Consider the following 21,984-nt stretch of genomic DNA (forward strand, 5'->3'; position numbering starts at 1 on the left):
TTCCTGCAGATCAAGTCGTGGAACGTACAAGTCAAACATTAGGGCTTTCAAAGCAGACTGTTATTCAGAACGGTGTTCTCCTCCAGGAAATGAAGGAAAAAATGAGTGGGAAACCTATCAGTAGCAGAAACGGAGCTGATAGTGGTGACTTGTTTCTTAGCACACCACGAAAGAAACGATTTAAGCCTCTCATGTAACAGGAATTGATTCTTTCCAGGCTGATACAATACGTAGACACGTACGATTATTACAGCAGGAAGGAATACTCTATCATGGCAAAATTACTAGTCTCCCTTAAACAGGAAAAGCTTTTCTCCAAGGGCGAAACTTCCTTGAAATTGGTACTGCGAGCCTTAGGTTTCAGATATAAAAAACTGAACGGAAGAAAACTGCTGCTTGAAAAGTCACACATCATGATGGCTAGAGGTATTTTTCTAAATAAACTTGTTGGTAAGGATCTCCACGAGGTAATATGGTTGGATGAGATATGGGTGAATGCTGGGGAGTGTATTGCTAATTCTTGGACTGATAACAGTTATAAAAGCTCCGGAAATCAACCGACTGAGAAGGGCGCCAGATTAATAATAGCGCACGCAGGTTCATCCAGTGATTTTGTGGAAGGAGTTCTTCTAACGTCCCGATCGGGAAAAAAAAAACCTGATGTTTATCACGAAGATATGGACCGTGTTCGCTTTTTAGATTGGTTTAAGGGCCCCTGCAACAGTTCAAAGGCCCTTCTGTCATTGTTATGGACAATGCACCTTACCACTCCGTAATAATAACAGACAAGACCCCTACTTCGAGCGCTCGTAAAAAACTGTTAGTGGAATGGCTGCAGGCAAGAAATATCCCAGCGCATATGGGTATGACTAAATTAGCCTTATATGCACTGGTGAAACAAAACAAACCCGTTTCACTGACGTACGTAGTCGATGACGTAGCGAAGGAACAACGCCACGAGGTTGTTAGGTTGCCGCCGTACTACTGTCACTTCAACCCTATTGGGTTGGTATGGAATGAAGTGAAACATTACGTACGCACAAATAACAAATCCTTCACAATTACTGAAGTGGAAAGACTGTTCCGAGAAGGTATTGCTCTAGTGGATGCGGCTTCATTGAGGAAGTAATTTAGCCATGGCACAACATTAATTAACTCGGCGATGGCAATAGATGGCACCATCACTGACTGTCAGGAGTTGATGATCTGCCTGGACGACGACGACGAAGAGGAGAACAACAACTGCAACAACAACGAAGGCGACAGTAGTGATGCCAGTGATCTGGAGGGTATAGAACCTCTACCAATGTGAATAAGATAAGAATAACATTTCTGAATTTTTGTAAATTTAATAGATTTTACTCGACATCTTTTGTGTTAGCACCAGTGTATATTACTGTAACATTTATTGGTTTATTTAAAATGAGATTCTTGTCTGCTGATTTCTTCCGTGTTCTTTAACATCGCGATAATAAGAACTTCATAGTAGATTTATCTCGTATCATTTTGTGTGATAATATATTTTATTGTAAACTTAATCGATGTGTTGAAAGTGCAATTGTTGCCAGCCGATTTCATTTGTATCGTGTATCATCGCGATGACATTAAAAACATTTCTCTCATGTTTCTAAAATCTTACATGTCATGCAATCAGCTGTTGTTATGGCAGCAACATCGCTTCGTGTGCCACTGCAGTGTGACCAACATTTTGCATAGCTGTCATGTGCAACCTTGCGCCGGCCCACCTATATCTGTGTCGGTGCGACGCAAAACAAACTGTAATAAAAAATAAATAAAAAAGAAGAAAACTTCCAATTAATCTAAATACTAACCTTCCCACTACAGATTGCCTGGCCCTCAAGATTCAACCTGCCAGTTTCTCGGAGTGAACCAGGTCAGCTTTCTGTGCTCACCTACGTCATCCGTCATATAACCTCACCATGACTTAGGCAAGCACCCATGTATATCACTGCTGACCTTCTGAGAAGATACCGTAAACATTAAGGTATTGCCCTGTTGGCCTGGGGCCTGTTCCACAAAAGTATGGTCTTGTACATTACAAGTAAATTCTCTAGTAACTTGTACAAATACCAGAATTTCTGTTCCACAAAAGAATTTTCTACAGTTGTACTTTACTACTCCATACTTACAAATTACTAGTGAATTTTTATAGGCGTGTTCCACAAAAGTACTAGTACTTGTAACTTACTAGCGAAATGAGAAGAATTCTCTACCAGTGAAAGGACAATAATATATAAATGTACTAGTGCTATTTAAATACGCTTATTTTGGATACATTTTGATAAATATGTGGTCTAGCAGTAGTGATAGTGATGGTGATGAAAATGAAAACTATCGTCTGTACAGGGAAAGAATAAACTTCCAGTTTAACACTGTATTTGAATACAATGAACGTTTTAGGTTAAGCACAATACAAGTGGAAGAACTTTTGATAGATATTGGCCATAGCTTAAAATATCCTACGAACAGAAATAAATCTCTCTCTGCTAAACAACATTTACTAACAACATTACATTGGCTAGGAAATGGTGGTCAGTACCATGGTACTGCAGATATGCTTGGGATGGCAAAATCTTCGGTCTGTGGTAGCTGCAATAAATGATATAAAATTTCCTCAAATTGTTTGTTGGCCTGAAAATACTGAAAAAAACATATTCCAAGAAGGACATTCCTGGAATCATTAATGAGCAGAATATCTCTTACATACGTCCGACTTTTCCCCTCAAAACCTCCATGAGCTTTTCCCAAGTCAAATATTTCCATCCAACCATTTATTTTGTCTTGTTTTTTCAGACTCTTGCTGAATCCACCGAAACGAATATCTTTCCTACCTTCTATTTCCTTCAAAATGAATAACTTTGTTTCTCTTGACATCATTTTAACAATTCATGCAGAGTTTGCAATTTCGTAACAATTAAGTTTGGCGGCCGAATATCGTTATTAGCGGCATCTGATTCCTAATGACAGACCAAGGTAGGTATGTTAGACTCTCGTAGAACATACGCGAGGATCGCGGAAGAACAGAATGGGTGATAATAACGGAGTAATTTCCTATCATCAAAGAAATAAACTGAAAAATAACATTGTAGCATTAAAAAATTCACACTAATATTAGTTCTTTCAATCTCTGCTGCATAAGTTACAGTAAAATACGATATTACAATAAATGAGGCAAGCATAACCTAATTCAACGAATGGAATACGAAGATAAATAGCTGATTCATGCTATGACGTAGTATGTTTATTGATATGTCGTCACTTGTAAAACTTGTAACAATTCACTGGTAATATATAAAAGACTATCAATCTTTTGTGGAACAGAAATGTACAACTCCATACATTACAAGAACCCACACTAGTAACTTGTAATGTACAAGACCATACTTTTGTGGAATAGGCCCCTGGTTTGATGTAGTTGGCTACACCACCCTAGCCTTGGCCAATGTCTTCTCTCCACACCACCCTATCCTCAATCAATCACTTCATCAGTACATAACTATGACATCCTTCCTAATTCATTTGTCGTACTGATGCCTTGGTCTCCCTTGACCATTTTCATCCCATCTGCCTCCCTCCAAAGCGAAATGATGTCTCATAACGTGACCAACTAACCTCTTTGAGTCGAATATCACCAAATAGTTCTCTTCACACCTCTTGGGTCTATATTTCTTCATTTGTGATCCTATCGACCCATCCCACCTTCAGCATTCTTCTATAACATCACATTTTGAAGCTCTCTATTGTGCAGTAGTTATCATCCATGTTTCACTTCCATATAGTGCCATGTTCCAGACAAATACTGTACCTTGTCTCATAAATAATATTAGAAAGTTTTTATTGAATTATAGACACATTATTTTTTGAAGACAATAATATCCTTAACATACATCTGACTAAAGTCCATGGCCAACATATTATACCTATCATTTCTCAAAATGATGATAGATCATGGGAGACTACAGGCAAAAATGAGTGCAGTTGGGCTAGACAACAGACTGACTGAATTGGTGGCTATATTTCTAGAAAATAGAACTCAGAGATTTAGAGTAGGTGAAGCATTATCTGATCCTGCGATTATGAAGAGGGAATTCCTCAAGGCAGTATTATTGGACTCCTTTCTTATACTGTATATATAAATGATCTGAGTAAAGAACTGGAATCTGAGATAAGGCATTTTGCAGATGATGTCATACTGTATAGAGTAATAAATAAGTTACAACATTGTCAGCAACTGCAAAAAGACCTTGACAATATTGTAACAAGGGACAGCACGCAATGGTATGATGATAAACGGGGTTAAAAGTCAGGTTGAGAGTTCCACTAATAGGAAAAGTCACCTCTGTTTTAATTACTGCATTGATAGAGTGAAAGTTCCCTATGGGAATCACTACCTAGGTGTTAATATAAGGAAATCATCTTCATTGGGGTAATCACATAAAAGGGATTGTAAATAAAGGGTACAAATCTCTGCACATGGTTACAAGGGTATTTAGAAGTTGTAGTAAAGATGTCAAGGAGAGGGCATACACGGTCTCTCTTAAAAAAAAAAAACCAGACCATCCAGCGGCGTTCCTACCCTCCGAGACCTCAGCAGCTGTACGGGAGGTGCACGCGTAGTCTTGATCTAGCAAGAACCGTGCACGTGTTCGACCTAGCATCAATAATGCCAATATAAATGGTCCGTTATTGGACATTATAAATTTTCCAGCCAACTCATTCCTGGTTGCCAGCGCTTCACCCCCGTGTGCTAGGATGGGCTCATCAGTTGGTACCTTGCACACCTACCAAGATGCTGGCTAGTGCATACCGAGGAGGCCACTGCGTAGGCTAATTGTGGCCACAGGCAGTGCCAATGCACTATGAGAGACTTTGTCTCATTATCAAAAATTGATGCCTGCTTGGCCATCAGATGATATAGATGTTGATTCCCATAGGGAATCTGAAATATTTGTTCCGAATGAGTAAATTTATAATAACAATATAAATGGTCCGTTATTGGACATTATAAATTTTCCAGCTAACTCATTCCCGGTTGCCAGCGCTTCGCCCCCGTGTGTTAGGCTGAGCTCATCAGTTGGTACCTAGCACACCTACCAAGACGCTGGCTAGTGCATACCGTGGAGGCCACTGCGTAGGCTAATTGTAGCCACAGGCAGTGCCAATTCACTATGAGAGACTTTGTCTCATTATCAAAAATTGATGCCTGCTTGGCCATCAGATGATATAGATGTTGATTTCCATAGGGATCTTCGAGCAGCAAGACCACTTCAATGCGAGGCAAGACACTTCATTTTCCTTTTATTAATTCTTCAAGAGAATTACGAGTGATTCCGCTTTTGAAATTAAAAAAATCCACGACTGCAATATGTTCAGTAAAAGAACTGAACTTGTAATTGTCATTTATTCTTGCATCGTATATGTGTATAACACGAAAGAACTTCTGTCGTTCATTCCTGCATCACATTTATAATTAACTTGAAAGAACGTGCAGTAATCATTTTTGACTGCGTCGTGATGCTTATGTTATAATTTTATTTATATTTCTTTCAGATGGCCGACAATGTGGTTCCTTCAACATCACAAGACCCACCCAATTAGCCAAAGTATTTCATTTTTGTTTGTCAATTCTGTAATAGAGAAGTGTAAATATATTTATGTCTGTAACATACTTTATCCATTTGTTTGCTATCCGCGGTAGATAATGCACAGTGATCTACCAACGCGCGTGGCGCGTGATCTGTCTGGTGACCAGTATTACTTCTCAATTTCAACCAACGTGCGGGTCACGCACCAGGCGCGTGAGTGGGATGAGTCCACGAGTTAGACAGAACTCGTCCTATCAACGTATAAAACTTCGATAATTACAACTTTGAAAAAGTCCCACACAAATATTTTGCTCATGTTGGTGGGTATGTCACGCTCTGCTAATATGCAGTGAACGTGTTAATAAACTCATGAATGCATTTGAGTTATACTGGCTATTTTCGTAGGAAGGCAGTATTTCTAAACGTAAAAAGACAATAAATGGTGAACATGACTTTTAGGTCTGTATAATATAAAGTAAATATGGTCAGTTTTAGTTACTCATACCACGTCATTCGTTTCATCTCATTAATTCCTCTGAAAAGGTTGACGTCAGGAAGGGCATACGGTCGTAAAAACTCGCGACGAAGATCTGTCTTGCTTCATACTCGACTCCGTAGAGGAAAGGAGTGCAATATTGATACAAAAGAACTTAATGGCCAGTCATTTGTCTCTGTCAGTTGAGCAATAGGCCTACTACACTGTAAACCTCATCACTGCTTTCATCTGAATTATCGTCTTGTGCCACCAACTTCCCTGCTACTGGTGTGCCGTCACTCCAAGTGACGATATATTCACTGCCATCTCGTCAAGCCATGCACTGCAATTGAGAGCATTCAAGGCCCCGTCTTTTAGAACCTTTTAAAAATAGTTTCCTTTCTGACTATAGAGTTCAAACAGTTAGAATCTATTCCCAAATGGTTTCTGGAGATGGTCTCTGATATTCACAGTCGGTGAATGTATAGCAGAAGCCACTCTTCCGAATAAAGATGTGCTGTAGAAAGCGTGGCAAACCACCAGCTGATAACTAGTGGTATATTACGAGTTGTACTTCCAAATGTAATGCTTAGTGACTGGAAGCATTCTTTGGATAACTGCGGCTGTTGAAAGCCAGACCCTTATTTTTAAGTATATTTCATGATTGTTCTCTACATTTATCATATCAGGATTTAATTAAACAGCTGTAAATGAGGTAAGTGAGACCACATCGTTTAGGTTAGGTATGCTATCGCCCAGAGAGTGCCAAAAGTTCCACGACACAAAGAATAAAAATATGTATGTTAGGAAAGTTTGCCGCATTTATGGATATCTACAGGTTAGGCGGTAATACATTTTATCATCATAATATTTAATTTCGTACATTCGTTGTCTCCATTCTTTTTACTAACGCATACCCTAGTATGTTTAGTTTGGCGTGTCTGAAAATTTTTAGGTTTTTTTTTTTTTTTTTGCTAGTGGCTTTACGTCGCACCATCACAGATAAGTCTTATGGCGCCAAGGGGATAGGAAAGGCCTAGGAGTGGGAAGGAAGCAGCCGTGGCCTTAAGGTACAACCCCAGCATTCGCCTGGTGTGAAAATAGGAAACCACGGAAAACCATCTTCAAGGCTGCCGACAGTGGGATTCGAACCCACTATCTCCCAGATGCAAGCGCACAGCCGCGCGCCCCTAACCGCATCGTTAAAAGTATGTGGGGACATAAAAGTATTATTATCATCATTATTATTACGATTATTATTATTATTATTATTATTATTATTTTTATTATTATTAGTTAGGTATGTTGGCGAGTAAAACAATCGTAATGATTGGATAGTTTTTGTCATGTTTTAAATTTACTTCTCTCTAAAAAATACCTATACTGGCCCGAGTTTCGAGATATTAAACAATCACTTTGTTAATGATCTTGCCAGCTATATTAATAGCAACAACCGTGAATATTTCTCAACTGAAGTAAACTTGTTTCCTCACTCTAAGGTGGTGCGGCTCTTTATAGACACGGGGTCAGTGGTGGGGAGTTACATGTACCATTTTTACCGCTTATCAATCTTCCTGCCATTTGTAAATCTCTGGCAGTTCAGTACCAGTAATCGAACTCAGACCCCGAGAACGGCAGCCGATTGTGCTAACCATTAAGCTGGCAGACATTCTTAACTACAAAACACAGACATGTAGCATGATTGATGCATGCTTACAATGCGCGGGTCTGACACGAAACTATGCACCTATTTGTGCAATGTCATCAGAGCTATAGTACGCCTATGCTATGGAACACGGATGTACCGCATGACTTCAACGCGTTTTCATTGCATGGGCCGTATGGACGAAACTATTCGCTGGAAGGGGGGGGGGGGTCTAATACACAAGTAAATACGGTAATAAGTAGAAACCTGGATTGGAACACAGCTAGGACCGCACAATGGTAGTTCAACAGAGGAAGACTGTAAGGTGCCATACATAATCCAACCCAGCGGAAGCAGGATGAGGAAAATGGATGATGATGCTTGCTGTTATAGACTTTTTAGGATGAGAAATGGTATCATTTAGGCAGACTAGTAAAGGAATCATTCAAAACACACATTTATAACCTACTGAAATCACATCTGCTAATACAGTAGAACCCCTATTTAGCGTTTTTCTAGGGACCGCAATTTTTTAACCTTAAATGGGGGTTAACCTCAAATTGAGGTTTCAGTAGAAAGCAAACTTTTTCCAGAAACCTTTGCCTGTATTGACAAATTGCATCAACACACATTATTTACACAATGATAACAATAAAACAAGGATATTCCTATCCTACATACTGTACTGCAATTAAAACTATTTCTGTAGCACTAATACAGTAGTCAAAGATTGTAGATTCCCAGCACACTACAAAATTATAACACCCACAACATTTACCCAATGACAATATACTGAGCTATTTTGCCTTATACAGTACATATTTACACAACTGTCAGTATCTCATTTGATTAATAATCAAAGATGGTAGTCTGCTTTTTAGCACTGTTGGATTTTATGTTCAAAATGTCCATTTCCAATTGGTTTAGTCCATCTATAACAGAGCTGTCAACTAACGGGCACATTTACGTTTCTCTCCACTTCCCGAATAAAGTCCACTTCATCTGCGACAGATAGTATTTCTTTTCGCTGCCATAGTCAACTTCACCAAAACAACGAACTAGAGCAAACTGACACAGAGCTGGATAATCCACGCGATACACAACACATGAACTGACGCCAACTTACGTAAACTGATGCAATACTCTAATGCTGCGACAGATGTACACACTCTAACAGAGCTCAGCTGCGTACTGTGTGCATGCAAGCAAAGCATCGTGAGTGTTTGAACATTGTGTGATCGTTAGTCTTCGGCCGCGGTCGGCTAATTTCGAATTCACTTGTGCGTGTAGCAAGGAATCGATACGGAAGATGATCGATCACGTTATATAAACACTTGGGTCGAGAGTATGAATATTGATAATGGAGAAACTAACGCGGCACAAATTTGCCCGTAACAACGGATGAATCAGTGAAAGAGTTCTTATTGTAACCAAAGGATATTGCACACATCAATATAGGAATTTTCGAAGGGCGTAATATATTATTATTTCTACTGCACTGCAGCAGCCGCGGTCAGATGTGTACGAGTCTGACATTTCACTTTAGCGCTAAGCGTCCGCGCTCTATATTCATCGTATGGCTTGAATCACCCTAAACAAGCTTATGCAGTCTTTTTCATACGTTCTTAATGTCCCATAACCATAACGAGTAGAAATAAATACTTGCGAATTTTAAAAATTCCTAATGCTAAATGCGGGTTTTGCCAATTGCTAATTACGTTTAATTGAATATAAAATTGCATTGTTCCTATGGACTTGTGAAACTTAAATTTATAATTCCACCTTTACAATCCTATAATAGTCTTTATTAACAAGACTACATTAAACTATATTGGTGATACATGTTTCGCCTCTTATGGGACATCTTCAGTCACACACAACATACATACATACATACATAATCATTATAGACTGTTATGCCTTTCAGCGTTCAGTCTGCAAGCCTCTGAGAATTTACTAAACGTCGCCACAATCCTCGATTTGCAACTAGTGCTGTGGCCTCATTCAGTTCTATACCTCTTATCTTTAAATCGTTAGAAACCGAGTCTAACCATCGTTGTCTTCGTCTCCCTCTACTTCTCTTACCCTCCATAGCAGAGTCCATTATTCTCCTAGGTAACCTATCAACCTCCATTCGCCTCACATGACCCCACCACCGAAGCCGGTTTATGCGTACAGCTTCATCCATGGAGTTCATTCCTAAATTAGCCTTTATCTCCTCATTCTGAATACCCTCCTGCCATTGTTCCCACCTGTTTGTACCAGCAATCATTCTTGCTACTTTCATGTCGGTTACTTCTAACTTATGAATAAGATATCCTGAGTCCACCCAGCTTTCACTCCTGTAAAGCAAAGATGGTCTGAAAACAGACCGATGTAAAGATAGTTTCGTCTGGGAGCTGACTTCCTTCTTACAGAATACTGCTGATCGCAACTGCAAGCTCACTGCATTAGCTTTATTACACCTTGATTCAATCTCACTTACTATATTACCATCCTGAGAGAACATACAACCTAAATACTTGAAATTATCGACCTGTTCTAGCTTTGTGTCACCAAACTGACATTCAATTCTATTGGATTTCGTACCTACTGACATCAATTTAGTCTTCGAGAGGCTATTTTCATACCATTCTCATTGCACTTATTTTCAAGTTTCGGCACAGTCTGCCATTAAGACCAAGTCGTCAGCATAGGCCAAACTGCTTACTATATTTCCACATAAGTGAATCCCTCCCTGCCATGTTATACCTTTCAACAGATGATCCATGTAAACTACGAACAGCAAAGATGAAAGATTACAGCCTTGTCTAACCCCTGTAAGTACCCTGAACCAAGAACTCATTCTACCATCAATTCTCACTGAAGCCCAATTGTCAACATAAATGCCTTTGATTGATTTTAATAATCTACCTTTAATTCCATAGTCCTCCAGTATAGTGAACATCTTTTCCCTCGGTACCCTGTCATATGTTTTCTCTAGATCTACGAAACATAAACATAACTGCCTATTCCTCTCGTAGCATTTTTCAATTACCTGGCGCATACTGAAAATCTGATCCTGACAGCCTCCCTGTGGTCTGAAACCACACTGGTTTTCATCCAACTTCCTCTAAACGACTGATCGCACCCTTCCTTCCAAGATGCCAGTGAATACTTTGCCACGTATACTAATCAATGAGATACCTCGATAGTTGTTGCAATCCTTCCTGTTCCCTTGCTTATAGATAGGTGCTATTATTGCTTTTGTCCAACCTGAAGGTACCTTACCAACACTCCACGCTAATTTTACTACTCTATGAAGCTATTTCATCCCTGCCTTCCCACTATACTTCACCATTTCAGGTCTAATTTCATCTATTCCTGCTGCCTTATGACAATGGAGTTTTTTTACCATCCTTTCCACTTCCTCAAGCATAATTTCACCAACGTTATTTTCCTCCTCCCCATGAGCTTGGCTGTTTGTAACACCGCCAGGATTAATTCCTTTTACATTGAGAAGATATTCATAATATTCCCTCCACCTCTCCAGTGATTCCCTGGGATCTATTATGAGTTCACCTGAATTACTCAAAACACTGTTCATTTCCTTTTTCCCTCCCTTCCTAAGATTCTTTATTACTGTCCAGAAAGGTTTCCCTGCTGCTTGACCTAGCCTTTCCAGGTTATTACCAAAATCTTCCCATGACTTCTTGCCTAGAGATACTTAGTTCACTACACATCAGATAGTGGTCTGTATCATCGAAAAATCTGCAAAAAACTCGTACATTCCTAACAGATTTCCTGAATTCCAAGTCTGTTAAGATATAGTCAATTATGGATCTGGTACCCCTAGCCTCCCATGTGTAGCGGTGAATATCCTTATGCTTGAAGAATGTATTCGTAACAGCTAAACCCATACTAGCACAGAAGTCCAGCAAACGCTTCCCATTCCCATTAGCTTCCATACCTTCCCCACATTTACCAATCACCCTTTCGTATCCTTCAGTTCTATTCCCAACTCTCGCATTGAAATCGCCCATTAGCACTATTCTATCCTTGCTGTTGACCCTGACCACGATGTCACTCAATGCTTCATAAAACTTGTCAACTTTATCCTCATCTGCACCCTCACATGGTGAATACACAGACACAATTCTTGTCCTAATTCCTCCAACTGACAAGTCTACCCACATCATTCACTAATTTACATGCCTAACAGAAACTATGTTATCGAAACAGACTTTCAACGTATTACAGACGTGGCCAAATTATTAGAATAAAATTGGATTTTCAGAATTTATTGACATAAATTTTTGTTACATTGACAAATTAGGGAGATTGTTGTTTTAGTACTTTGTATGCCACCCTTTAGACTGAATGAGGGCCTTGATTCGCCTTGGCATCCCATTAATCAGTGTTTGGCATGCATTTCTGACGTCATCGTCCTTAAACCAGATTTCTTGGACCTTAGCAATGAGCTCATCCCGTGGTCTTTCTCAATTTCTTCTTACAATAGCCCATAGATTTTCAATGGGGTTAATATCTGGGCTATTTCCAGGCCAATCCAGTAACTCTATGCCCTTCTGTTCAAAAAAATCCATGGCTTTTTTTGCTCTGTGGCATGGGGCACCATCCTGCATAAAGATGAAGTCTTCTCTCCCATACCATTGGTCCATTTGCGGTATCAGCTTGTTTTTCAGCACTTTTATGTACTGCTCGTGTTTCATTGTCCCTTCAACAATGTACATTTCTCGGCAACCATGCCATGACATGACACTCTACACCATAATTGCCGTAGGATGTTTCACGGTTTGCTGTATACAGTCGACCTTGAACGCCTTTCCCTCTCTTCGCCTCACATACTGGCTGGTCTCTTCTCCGATGGGGAAGATACTTTCATCGCTGAAGCATACCTGATGAAAGAAATAAAGCTTCCTCTAATAAATGGTCCATTACAGTGTTGTAAAATGTAGCAAACAATGGCAGGTACTTTTGTATTCCATGTAATCATAAAAGTAAATCGAATATATTAGCAGGTTTTAGCTCACAAAATGATTATAAAACCTTTGAAATACTACATACCTTCTTCTATTCATCCGCTGACCAGTTTTGATGAATCTTGGCCCATTGAAGTCGCCGGGAAGCCATGGAAGGTGTAATCTTAGCCTTCTTTTGTGGTCTCTTTGCTTTCAAGCCGGTGTTGAATAACTCCCTTCTTACAGATCTGGGGGATATATTAACCCCACACTGCTCCATTGTCTTGCTCAGGTCAGTACTTGTAAGTTTGCTATTACTAATCACAAGATTCTTAAGTTTTCTCGTGCTTCTAGGGCTCAAAATCTTGCTCCGTCCACACTTGCCTGCTCAGTCCTGAGCGAATATTTGTCCACCATTTTCATGTTTTTTTAATTCTATTCACTGAAGTTTGTGAAATACCTAATTTCTGGGCTATTTCTTGTTGTGTGTAAATCTTTTCAGCAAGTAAGGTCCTTACTGTGCCAATTTTTCTTGGGGAAAGGTCACACTTTTTCCCCATAACCTCAAAATATTTCACTCGCACAATAATGGAACACCACTGACTCATCAGGGTTAGAACACACTTTGAATACTTCAAAATACCTTTTAGTTGAACTGTATTACACAAAAACAATGATTAAATTGCAGTGTAAAACAACAGAAACACAAAAGCTATGAACACTCGGCAGTAGTCACAAGGCGGGAAATCTCAGCTGAACAACATGTGCACTTCATCATTCATTTGTTCTTCATTCTTGCCAACTGTTGTCGAGCAAAAGTATCCCAGAGGTACAAAATATATCAAGTACCATTATGCCTATCAGAATTAATCCACCACTTATCTACTTATGGGCATATTCAGCCATTTTAGGCACCATTAGACTGAAATCGAACTTTATTCTAATAATTTGGCCACGTCTGTAGGTCGTGTTACGTACATGTAGTACGTGTTGAAGAGATGTTAAGTACAGAACAAAAATGGCCAGCCGGAAACCAGTGGGATCCGAACCCACAACCTCCCGATTTCGCGTCGGTTGTTCTGTACTTAACATCTCTTCAACACGTACTACATGTACGTAACACGACCTAATACGTTGAAAGTCTGTTTCGATTACAATGCGGTCGTGAAAATTCAATATTCAGAAACTATGTTGCGTGCAATGGTATTCCTGATAAAGAACCCTACCCCAGACTCTGCCCTTCCCTTTCTAACACCCGTCAAGTACATTTTATAATCTCCTATCTCTTCCTCGTTATCTCCCCTTACCCGAATATCACTTACTCCTAGCACATCCAGATGCATCCTCTTTGCTGACTCAGCCAGTTCTACCTTCTTTCTTCCATAAGCCCCATTAATATTGATAGCTCCCCATCGAATTCCATTTTGTTTGCCAAGTTGTTTCCAAGGAGTCCCTCGCCTGTCAAATGGGAGTGGGCTCGGTAAATTCATGAACCAGGATGCTACCCTACTTGCACATAGTTCAAGTGAGGATTTCTCCTCTAACGGGTTATGGACCACCGGTGAATTGTATAGTCCTAGCCGCCTGAGCACAAGGAGGGCCACGACTCAGAATATGTCCAAGATGCCCACTCCCATTCCATAGCAACTGGTATCCCGACTCTCAGGACCACTTACTAGGCCACTCAGCCGTTGCCCATGGCTCACGAATTAGAACGTGACTACAGTAACCCACAAACATGAACACAAAATCATTGGAAATACGGGTAGGGACACATTAAATTAATGACTAAAAAGTATGTGAATCCTGTGAAGTGGTGTCTTTACATGCATGGACATTTTAACCTGTGCAGTAACTGGACTTCATGGTTCACATCATGTTCATGTGTTATTTTAAGATTCAAGATTGACAATCTTTTATTTGTTTCTTTACTATTTGTAGTATTTATTCTTATTGTGGTTTTATATTAGCACATTCCATGTCTGTTATTGATCTTTGCAATACTTTCATCTCTATCTACTGTTTTATTTCATCAGATATATTCCTTTACTTAGTATCCCCTCATATCTTGCTCATACATCTATCTTTTAGCAAGCACAATTTACTAATGGTGGTCCTCAGGAATACAATAATAAAAATCTTCACGGAAAAGTCTTAATTAGTTGCGCACAGTATATTTGTACTTTGCTTTTCATGAGCTTAATAGGCTACAGGGGTAATCACCATGTCGTCTATCTTTTCCTGCACCTCAGGCCAGTCACTTTCAATTAGAGAATGCTTTTGGTATCAAAGGTAGGCAGGTAGAGGGGTGGGTGTGGGTGTGTGTGTGTGTGTACATTGCCGTACTGCAACAACACAGTCACAGAATGTGATTGTTTTTTCTTTCCATTAATTTCAAGTTTTTTACGTTTCTTCCCTAACGTCTTGTCGTAAGAATTATATCTCACAGTCTGTACGTTGTTTCCTAATGCCCAACGTTCAAATTTTAGAACTACAGTTGAAAGCCTCTCTCAGTAACAAAGTGTACGTGCAGCTGCTTGCTGCCATCCCTGACAGGCAAACATCATCACACAAAGCCAGTGGTGCACCTGGCAGATGCAATTTCTTTACCTGGTCGCAGAGTACATAGATTAGTGCTACGTGCACAAACAACGAAAGTACATTTGCAAGGAGCATGCAACAACATACCATAAAGTGCACGCTTCTGACAGATGAAAAAGGCAACCAGTGAAGAATTAGCACAACTCTATGAACAGTGGATTATATCCCTTTTTATTTCCAAACCTAATATCACGGTGCAATATCCTCGATGGGCCTACGCCTACCAAACGACCGCTGCTCAGGCCAAAGGGCTGAAAATTACAAGGTGACACGTCGTCAACAGGACAAGTCCTCTCAGCCACTATTCTTGGATCTCTAGACCAGGACTGCCATCTCACCTTAACATTAACAATTATAAATTTCCACTTTACGAAGTTTGTAAATTCTACTGAAATTGTAATCTGATTTTATTCTGAATCTAAATGGTCACCCTCAATGGGGACAGACAATTTATTTATTCATTTATTTAATAAACCCCCATCTATTACTAGAAATCCAACTTTGAATCTCTTTCATATACATTTCTACTGTATTAGATATTATCATGAAGATTTTCACATCTTTAGATTTGTTACTGCCAAATCCAGCAACGAGCATCCCTGATGTGGAAATATTGTTCAGTCATTACGGTAACAAACTAACCGGCGAAGAAGATGGTTATGATTTTTTTATAAGCTGCAAGAACACTCATGGGCATTAGTCCCTGCTGATCAGCAAGATAATGAAGACAACTGCTGAAATAAGAAAAACATGAAGGAATGAGCAGGAAAATAGAACAATGGGGAAGAGAATGGTTTTTGGGATGTTTCTTTTATTTTAAGCCTAGGTCTCGAATACTCTAATATCACTGAGCCGGAAGTAAACAAAATGTGATGGCCTACAATGCTCTAAGCATCTAAAATTAATCAACAATAATATTCCACTGACTGACTGTTGTCAGGTGAATGGGCTTCATTTCCTATTGTTGCCACTTATCGCCACTGGATGGCACCACTGCAGCAGTTACAAAACTAACCCATCAACTATGGGTACACAGTAGCTAGTCTTCCTATAAACTCGATTTGTCAATGATTTGTTCCTTTCTATTACTTATATCGTGTTTATCTTTGTATATGTTTCCATCCTTATTTCTAGATTTAATTTTAATGATATTAAATAGATCTTCCTTTACAAAGAATCAATGAATGTTGAAGATTATCATACCTGCATTTTCTTAAGCTGTTGTCGAACATCCTCCAGTTCAGCTCTCGTCTTCTTCTCTGCTGCCATTAGTTGGACTTTATCTCTCTGCTCCTTACTCACTCCTTTGTACATGTCCAGCAAAAGTTTCATTTCCTTCTGATCATTTACAGCTTTCCTGAAAACAATGATTTCACATCGTAATTAAAACACAAAACTTTTACAAACTGTCGCAAACACATTATACACTTACTCAAAAGATTAATGAATTTCAAATCCAATAACAATTTTCTTACACTGACTTAGTCACAGTCAAGTCATACATACATACAGGGCGAGAGAAACAAGAATAGGACAAACCCACTGCCCTGTCATTTGATACTTGTTTCTTCCTTTCCAATTCTAACTGAAGTCATTGTGTTTATCATAATAACGTGTGTCCCTTACATTTTCTTGTCTTTCTATACACATCCAGATTTATCATGCATTTGTTCCTTTACATTATTCATAAGACTCATTGGGTTCCTTTTGTGCACGTCCTGTGTTCCAAGTCTTTTGCCTATTGCCTTTTCCTGTGTTTATCTGCCTTCCTTCATAACTTACACTTCCTAAACCATGACTAAGAAGTTGATCTCTGCCTTCCTAATGAAGCTGGGAAAAAGAAAGAGATCACTGAAGGCCGAGAAGGATGCAGAGGTTGTCATGTAAGACTATACACAAAAAGGCCGCTCTATTCTCTTCTTTCCAATGGCTCATCACTGCTGCCAACTTGACTAGTTATATATTGAAATCACAAGACACAACCATCAACTTCCAATGGCTCATCACTGCTGCCAACTTGACTAGTTATATATTGAAATCACAAGACACAACCATCAACAAACTAACCTCAATGTAAGTATCAATAATGGAGGCTCCCTTACCCAAGTATGAGATCAATCAAGATACAGTATTACGTTTTCCCATCTTTTACAACATTTTTTGTTGGTCTCTAAGATTTCCTATGCTCACAATGTTTTAAAATCCTCAAATTTACATTTGCAACATTTTATGCTTCCCACCACAGGCCATTCGAGAGGAAAAAATTTGCGGTAAAATGGCGTCGCAACTAACCTAAAACATTTCGAGTAACCATGGCATGACGATCAAATCAAATAACCATGGTCTATAACAACTCCTAGAACTCTCAGTATTGAACTTCCGCTTAACCAACGCAGTGCATTCTTTGATATCAGGTGTTTTCCATAACGTTCTAAACCTTATTTTCAAATCCGACAAAGAGTTGAATTAACTCTCTAAATTTCACACACACACAAACTTTCCACCATAATCCTATGACTTTTGAATGCAAGTAAACAAACACCCAATAGAAATCAAAAACATGTATAATACCGCACATACAGTATCTGGGTGATGGCAAAATGAACAGCCCAACAAAACTGCAAAAAAGAAGAAGAAGAAGAAGATATCAGGTGTTTGCGTTATTGCTAAGTACAGTATAAGCCACTCAAGTGATTCAGTGTTTGTCTTGCCCGAGTTCTTTATTTCACGGTTATTGTTTTACACTTGCGTTTGTTGTTGGAGTTGTTAAAGTTATTGTCGCTGATTCGTCACATTTACTTTTGTTATTTGTTGCGTTTTTTGTTCTTGTTACGCGAGTCAATCGGTCACAGTGAATTGTCGCGACCTTCCTTTCCTGTCGTGTGTATCTGTTAATCCTTCTTTGTTATCACTTTATTGTTTTCCTGCTAATAATGGAAAGAAAAAAAAAAGGAAAGAAAAACTTTCACTATGGATGAGGAAGTTCAAATATTAGAAAAGGTTGATTCGTACCACAGAACATGTGTTTCATTGGCCTGCGAATTGCAACTTCCTGTATCCACACTGAATACAATATTGTGAGAAACAGAGGAAGCATTACATCAAGTGCTTCAGAATGCGGACCAAACTCCAGGAAAAGGAAGTATGCACCATACAGCAAATACGAGAAAATAGAAAAAATTGTTAAAAGTTGGTTTGAAACTTCAAGAGCCGCAGACATTCCAATTGATGGTGTGCTCTTAAGGGAAAAGGCGCTTAAAGTGGCAAACAATCATGGCGTTGAAAATTTCAGCGCATCCAATGGCTGGATCGACCGATTTAAGAAAATATATAACCTACAAAACTGTTTATGGGGAATCTAATGCAGTTAGTGATGAAACTGTGGAAGAATGGATCGATAGAACATTGCAGGAGCTGACCAAGGATTACGAACCCAGGAACATTTTTAACCTAGATGAAACTGGACTGTTTTTCAGTGTGTTGCCCAACAAGACTTTGGCATTCAAAGGAGATAAATGCCATAGTGGGAAACATAGCAAGATGAGGCTCACAGTGATGTTGGGAGTCAATGCTGATGGCTCTGAGAAGCTCCACCCCGATGTGATAGGGAAATCTAAAAAGCCTTGTTGCTTCAAGAATGTGCGATCATTATCTACTGCCTACGATGCCAACCATAAAGCTTGGATGACTTCAGATCTTTTCCGACAGCAGTTAATTGCTCTGGGCTCAAAAATGGGTGCGCAAAATAGGAAGATCCTTCTTTTCATCGACCGCTGTCCAGCACATCCCATGGATGTTAATTTGAGGAATGTGCAGTTAGAATTTCTACCTGCTAACTGCACAAGCAAGCTACAACCTATGGATTTAGGGGTTATTCACGCCTTTAAGTCACTTTATAGGAAGAACCTGGTGCAGCAAATTTTATTCCTTATGAATGCTGGAAAGGATCCATCATCATTTAAAGTTTCAATCCTGGATGCGCTTCACTTAATTGCGAAGTCTTGGAAACCCGTGAAGCAGACTGCCATCTCAAATTGTTTCTTGATAGCAGGATTTTTTAAGAAACATCCCGAATCTCACCTGCCAGAAGGAGAAGAAGGCCTGCTACCTGATGTATGGAGAATGTTGCAGTCATACTGCACTACTGAAGATTTTCTTCGGGTAGATGATTCTGTGATCACTGCAGAAGAAAGAAGTGTGGAGGAGTTGGTTGCTGAGCAAACAGCAGCCGAGTCTCCCACAGTGACAGTGATGAAGCAGAGGAAGACAGTGAAGTGATGCCTACCAGTACTGATGCAAGTGCAGCAGAGGATGTTTTACGCAGGTATCTGTCATCTGTAGAGGGGGGTGAAAATAATGTTCATAACCTTTATAAGCTTGAAAAACAAATAGAGGTCATAAGAAATAAGAAGTGTAAAACAGAGATCAATTCTGGACTATTTCGGTCGGAAGCAGTGATTGTGTAGTTTTCCATCTGGAATAAATTTGTGTTAATGTTGTACATACAGGTACAATAGTAGCAATTAAAATGTTTCATTCAGAGAAAATATTGCATCTTAGAGAATTCTATAGCCATTCTAAGAAAGTAACTACTGTATATTAAAAGAATATATTACACAAATTCTTAACCACCTACCGGTAACCTTCTCCTGGGCAAAGGATGAGCGGAATTACAAAGGCAGTGTAGTCAACAGTTAATACAGTACAGTAATTAACATACATGGACCCTCATTTGAGGTAAATACAGTAAATCGATTGAGACTGAAATACTCTATAAATTAATAATATGCATTTGTGTAACATTTACCTCTTTTTCAAGAGCATTGTTATATATACCTGTAAAAGTTGTCTCCCACAATTTACAGTCCCCCCCCCCCCACCTTTTACACCACCTTCCTTGGTCCCTTAACAAGTGTAAAAGAGGGGTAATACTGTATTCATAATTAAGTTGGTTTTCAAGCTTAATGAAGAATTAAGGAAATACACACACACTCTCAACCTCACTTAATTTAATGTTATATCTAGGGCTCAGACATTTAAGAAGTCATATTTTTTCTTTGTCTCTTATTTTCTTGCCTGACTGGATTTTGGTGCAAATCACATGATTATCGTCACAATTAAGAGATTATTATTTGTCATATAAATGCATATTTTGGCTACTTTTTGTCATAAGGTCATATTTTGAGCTATTTTCGTAGAAACGTCATATTTCGGTCATATTTTGGCGGTTTGACGACAGCTGTAGCTGTGCAAAATCATAGTCAACATTCCTAATGAGAACTAGTATTCACAAAACCGCTTTTCCGTATCACATCTGTAGTTAATAAAAGTGGAATACTCTGCCTCTTCTCTCAAGATTGCGCAGGAATTGTTTTCCAACAGTTTGTCAGAAAGTCTGGCATATAAAGTATATGAAGTCGAATTTTGGAATTATATCGAGTACAATTACTCATTTATAAGCTGCTAGCTTAGAAATTAATGCAAGTATTGAAAACGTGCTTAATCGAAGTGACAGTTTTCACTGTATGTGCAAAATAAATGATGTTCTTAGAGGAGAAGGTACCAGTACATTTCAAGATGAGTGCATACTCGACAGCAGTGATTTAATATTATTTAAATATGCACCAATAACATCTTGCGACGTAGAAAAGAGCTTCTCTTCTTATAAGAATGTGTTAAGTGATAATCGGATGTCTTTCACGCCTGATGTTTTGAAGATGAATCTTGTCATACACTTCAATACCAATAATATAATAATATAATATGGTATTATAAATTTACTCATTCGGAACAATTATTTCTGATTCCCTATGGAAATCAACATCTACATCAACTTCAAAACTACCCGCGGAGAAGAATGAAAAAGTTATGTGAGTTTGCACTATTTGCCTTGCCGCCCAACCATAATGTATCTAAAGATATGTACTTAATTTGTTTCGTGGTGCTCAATTTAAACTTTAATGCATTTGAGTAATATTAACGTAATTTGGGCTTAAACGTTCCAAAATATATTTTTTTTAAATAGATATATTTCTAGTTTTCTCGTATTTCAAACCACCAATGAAGGGTGCAAACATGTTTTGACTTTTAAAATATTGTGTGATCTGATAATCTTAGCAAACTTAGTACTTTATAGGTATGTAATCACAAATGTTTGATAAGTGAATCAAGGACAATAGACTGTGAATAACTGCTTAACATGTATATTCAGAAAATTAATATGAAAGTAAGAATAAAAAAATTAGTTAACAAATATATATCAGACGAATTGTCGTTTCGATGTATAACTTACTTTAAAATGACCATATTTAGATTAATCGTTTTCAGGCTTAAGACAGGGAAGTGTATTGTCTCCCTTACTCTTCATTATCATCATGGATAGAATTCTACATAATATCAAAGAGAAGATGATGGGCAAGCAAGTAAAGTCTATGCTCTTTGCTGATGACACTGTAGTTTGGGGAGATAACGAAGAGGAAGTACAGACACAAGTTGATTTATGGAATGACAAGATAAATTTTTGAATGAAGATTTAGCACTGCGAAAAGCAGACTTCGATCATGACGAGAGGTAACAGAAAATCCGGGGGAGTGATAAAAATAGAAAATGAACCTCCTGAAGTAGTGAAAATTTTTAAATATTTGGGCAACATGATGTCACAAGATGGAAATTTGGATGGAGAAATTGATTTAAGAATAC

General features: G+C 38.7%; 1 protein-coding gene across 4 annotated transcripts in view; it reads right to left on the bottom strand.

Annotated features, from left to right (window-relative positions):
- The window catches only part of Bre1 (E3 ubiquitin-protein ligase Bre1), a 212,842-nt gene that overhangs the window by 94,701 nt on the left and 96,157 nt on the right, over positions 1-21,984 (bottom strand). For all 4 annotated transcript variants that reach the window (XM_067156629.2, XM_067156630.2, XM_067156626.2 and 1 more), the window contains exon 12: positions 16,489-16,642. In XM_067156629.2, the coding sequence (XP_067012730.1) occupies positions 16,489-16,642 (154 nt within the window). The remainder of the gene's footprint in view (positions 1-16,488; positions 16,643-21,984) is intronic.

Source organism: Anabrus simplex, chromosome 12 (assembly GCF_040414725.1).
Source record: "Anabrus simplex isolate iqAnaSimp1 chromosome 12, ASM4041472v1, whole genome shotgun sequence".
NCBI classification, from domain to species: Eukaryota; Metazoa; Arthropoda; class Insecta; order Orthoptera; family Tettigoniidae; genus Anabrus; species Anabrus simplex.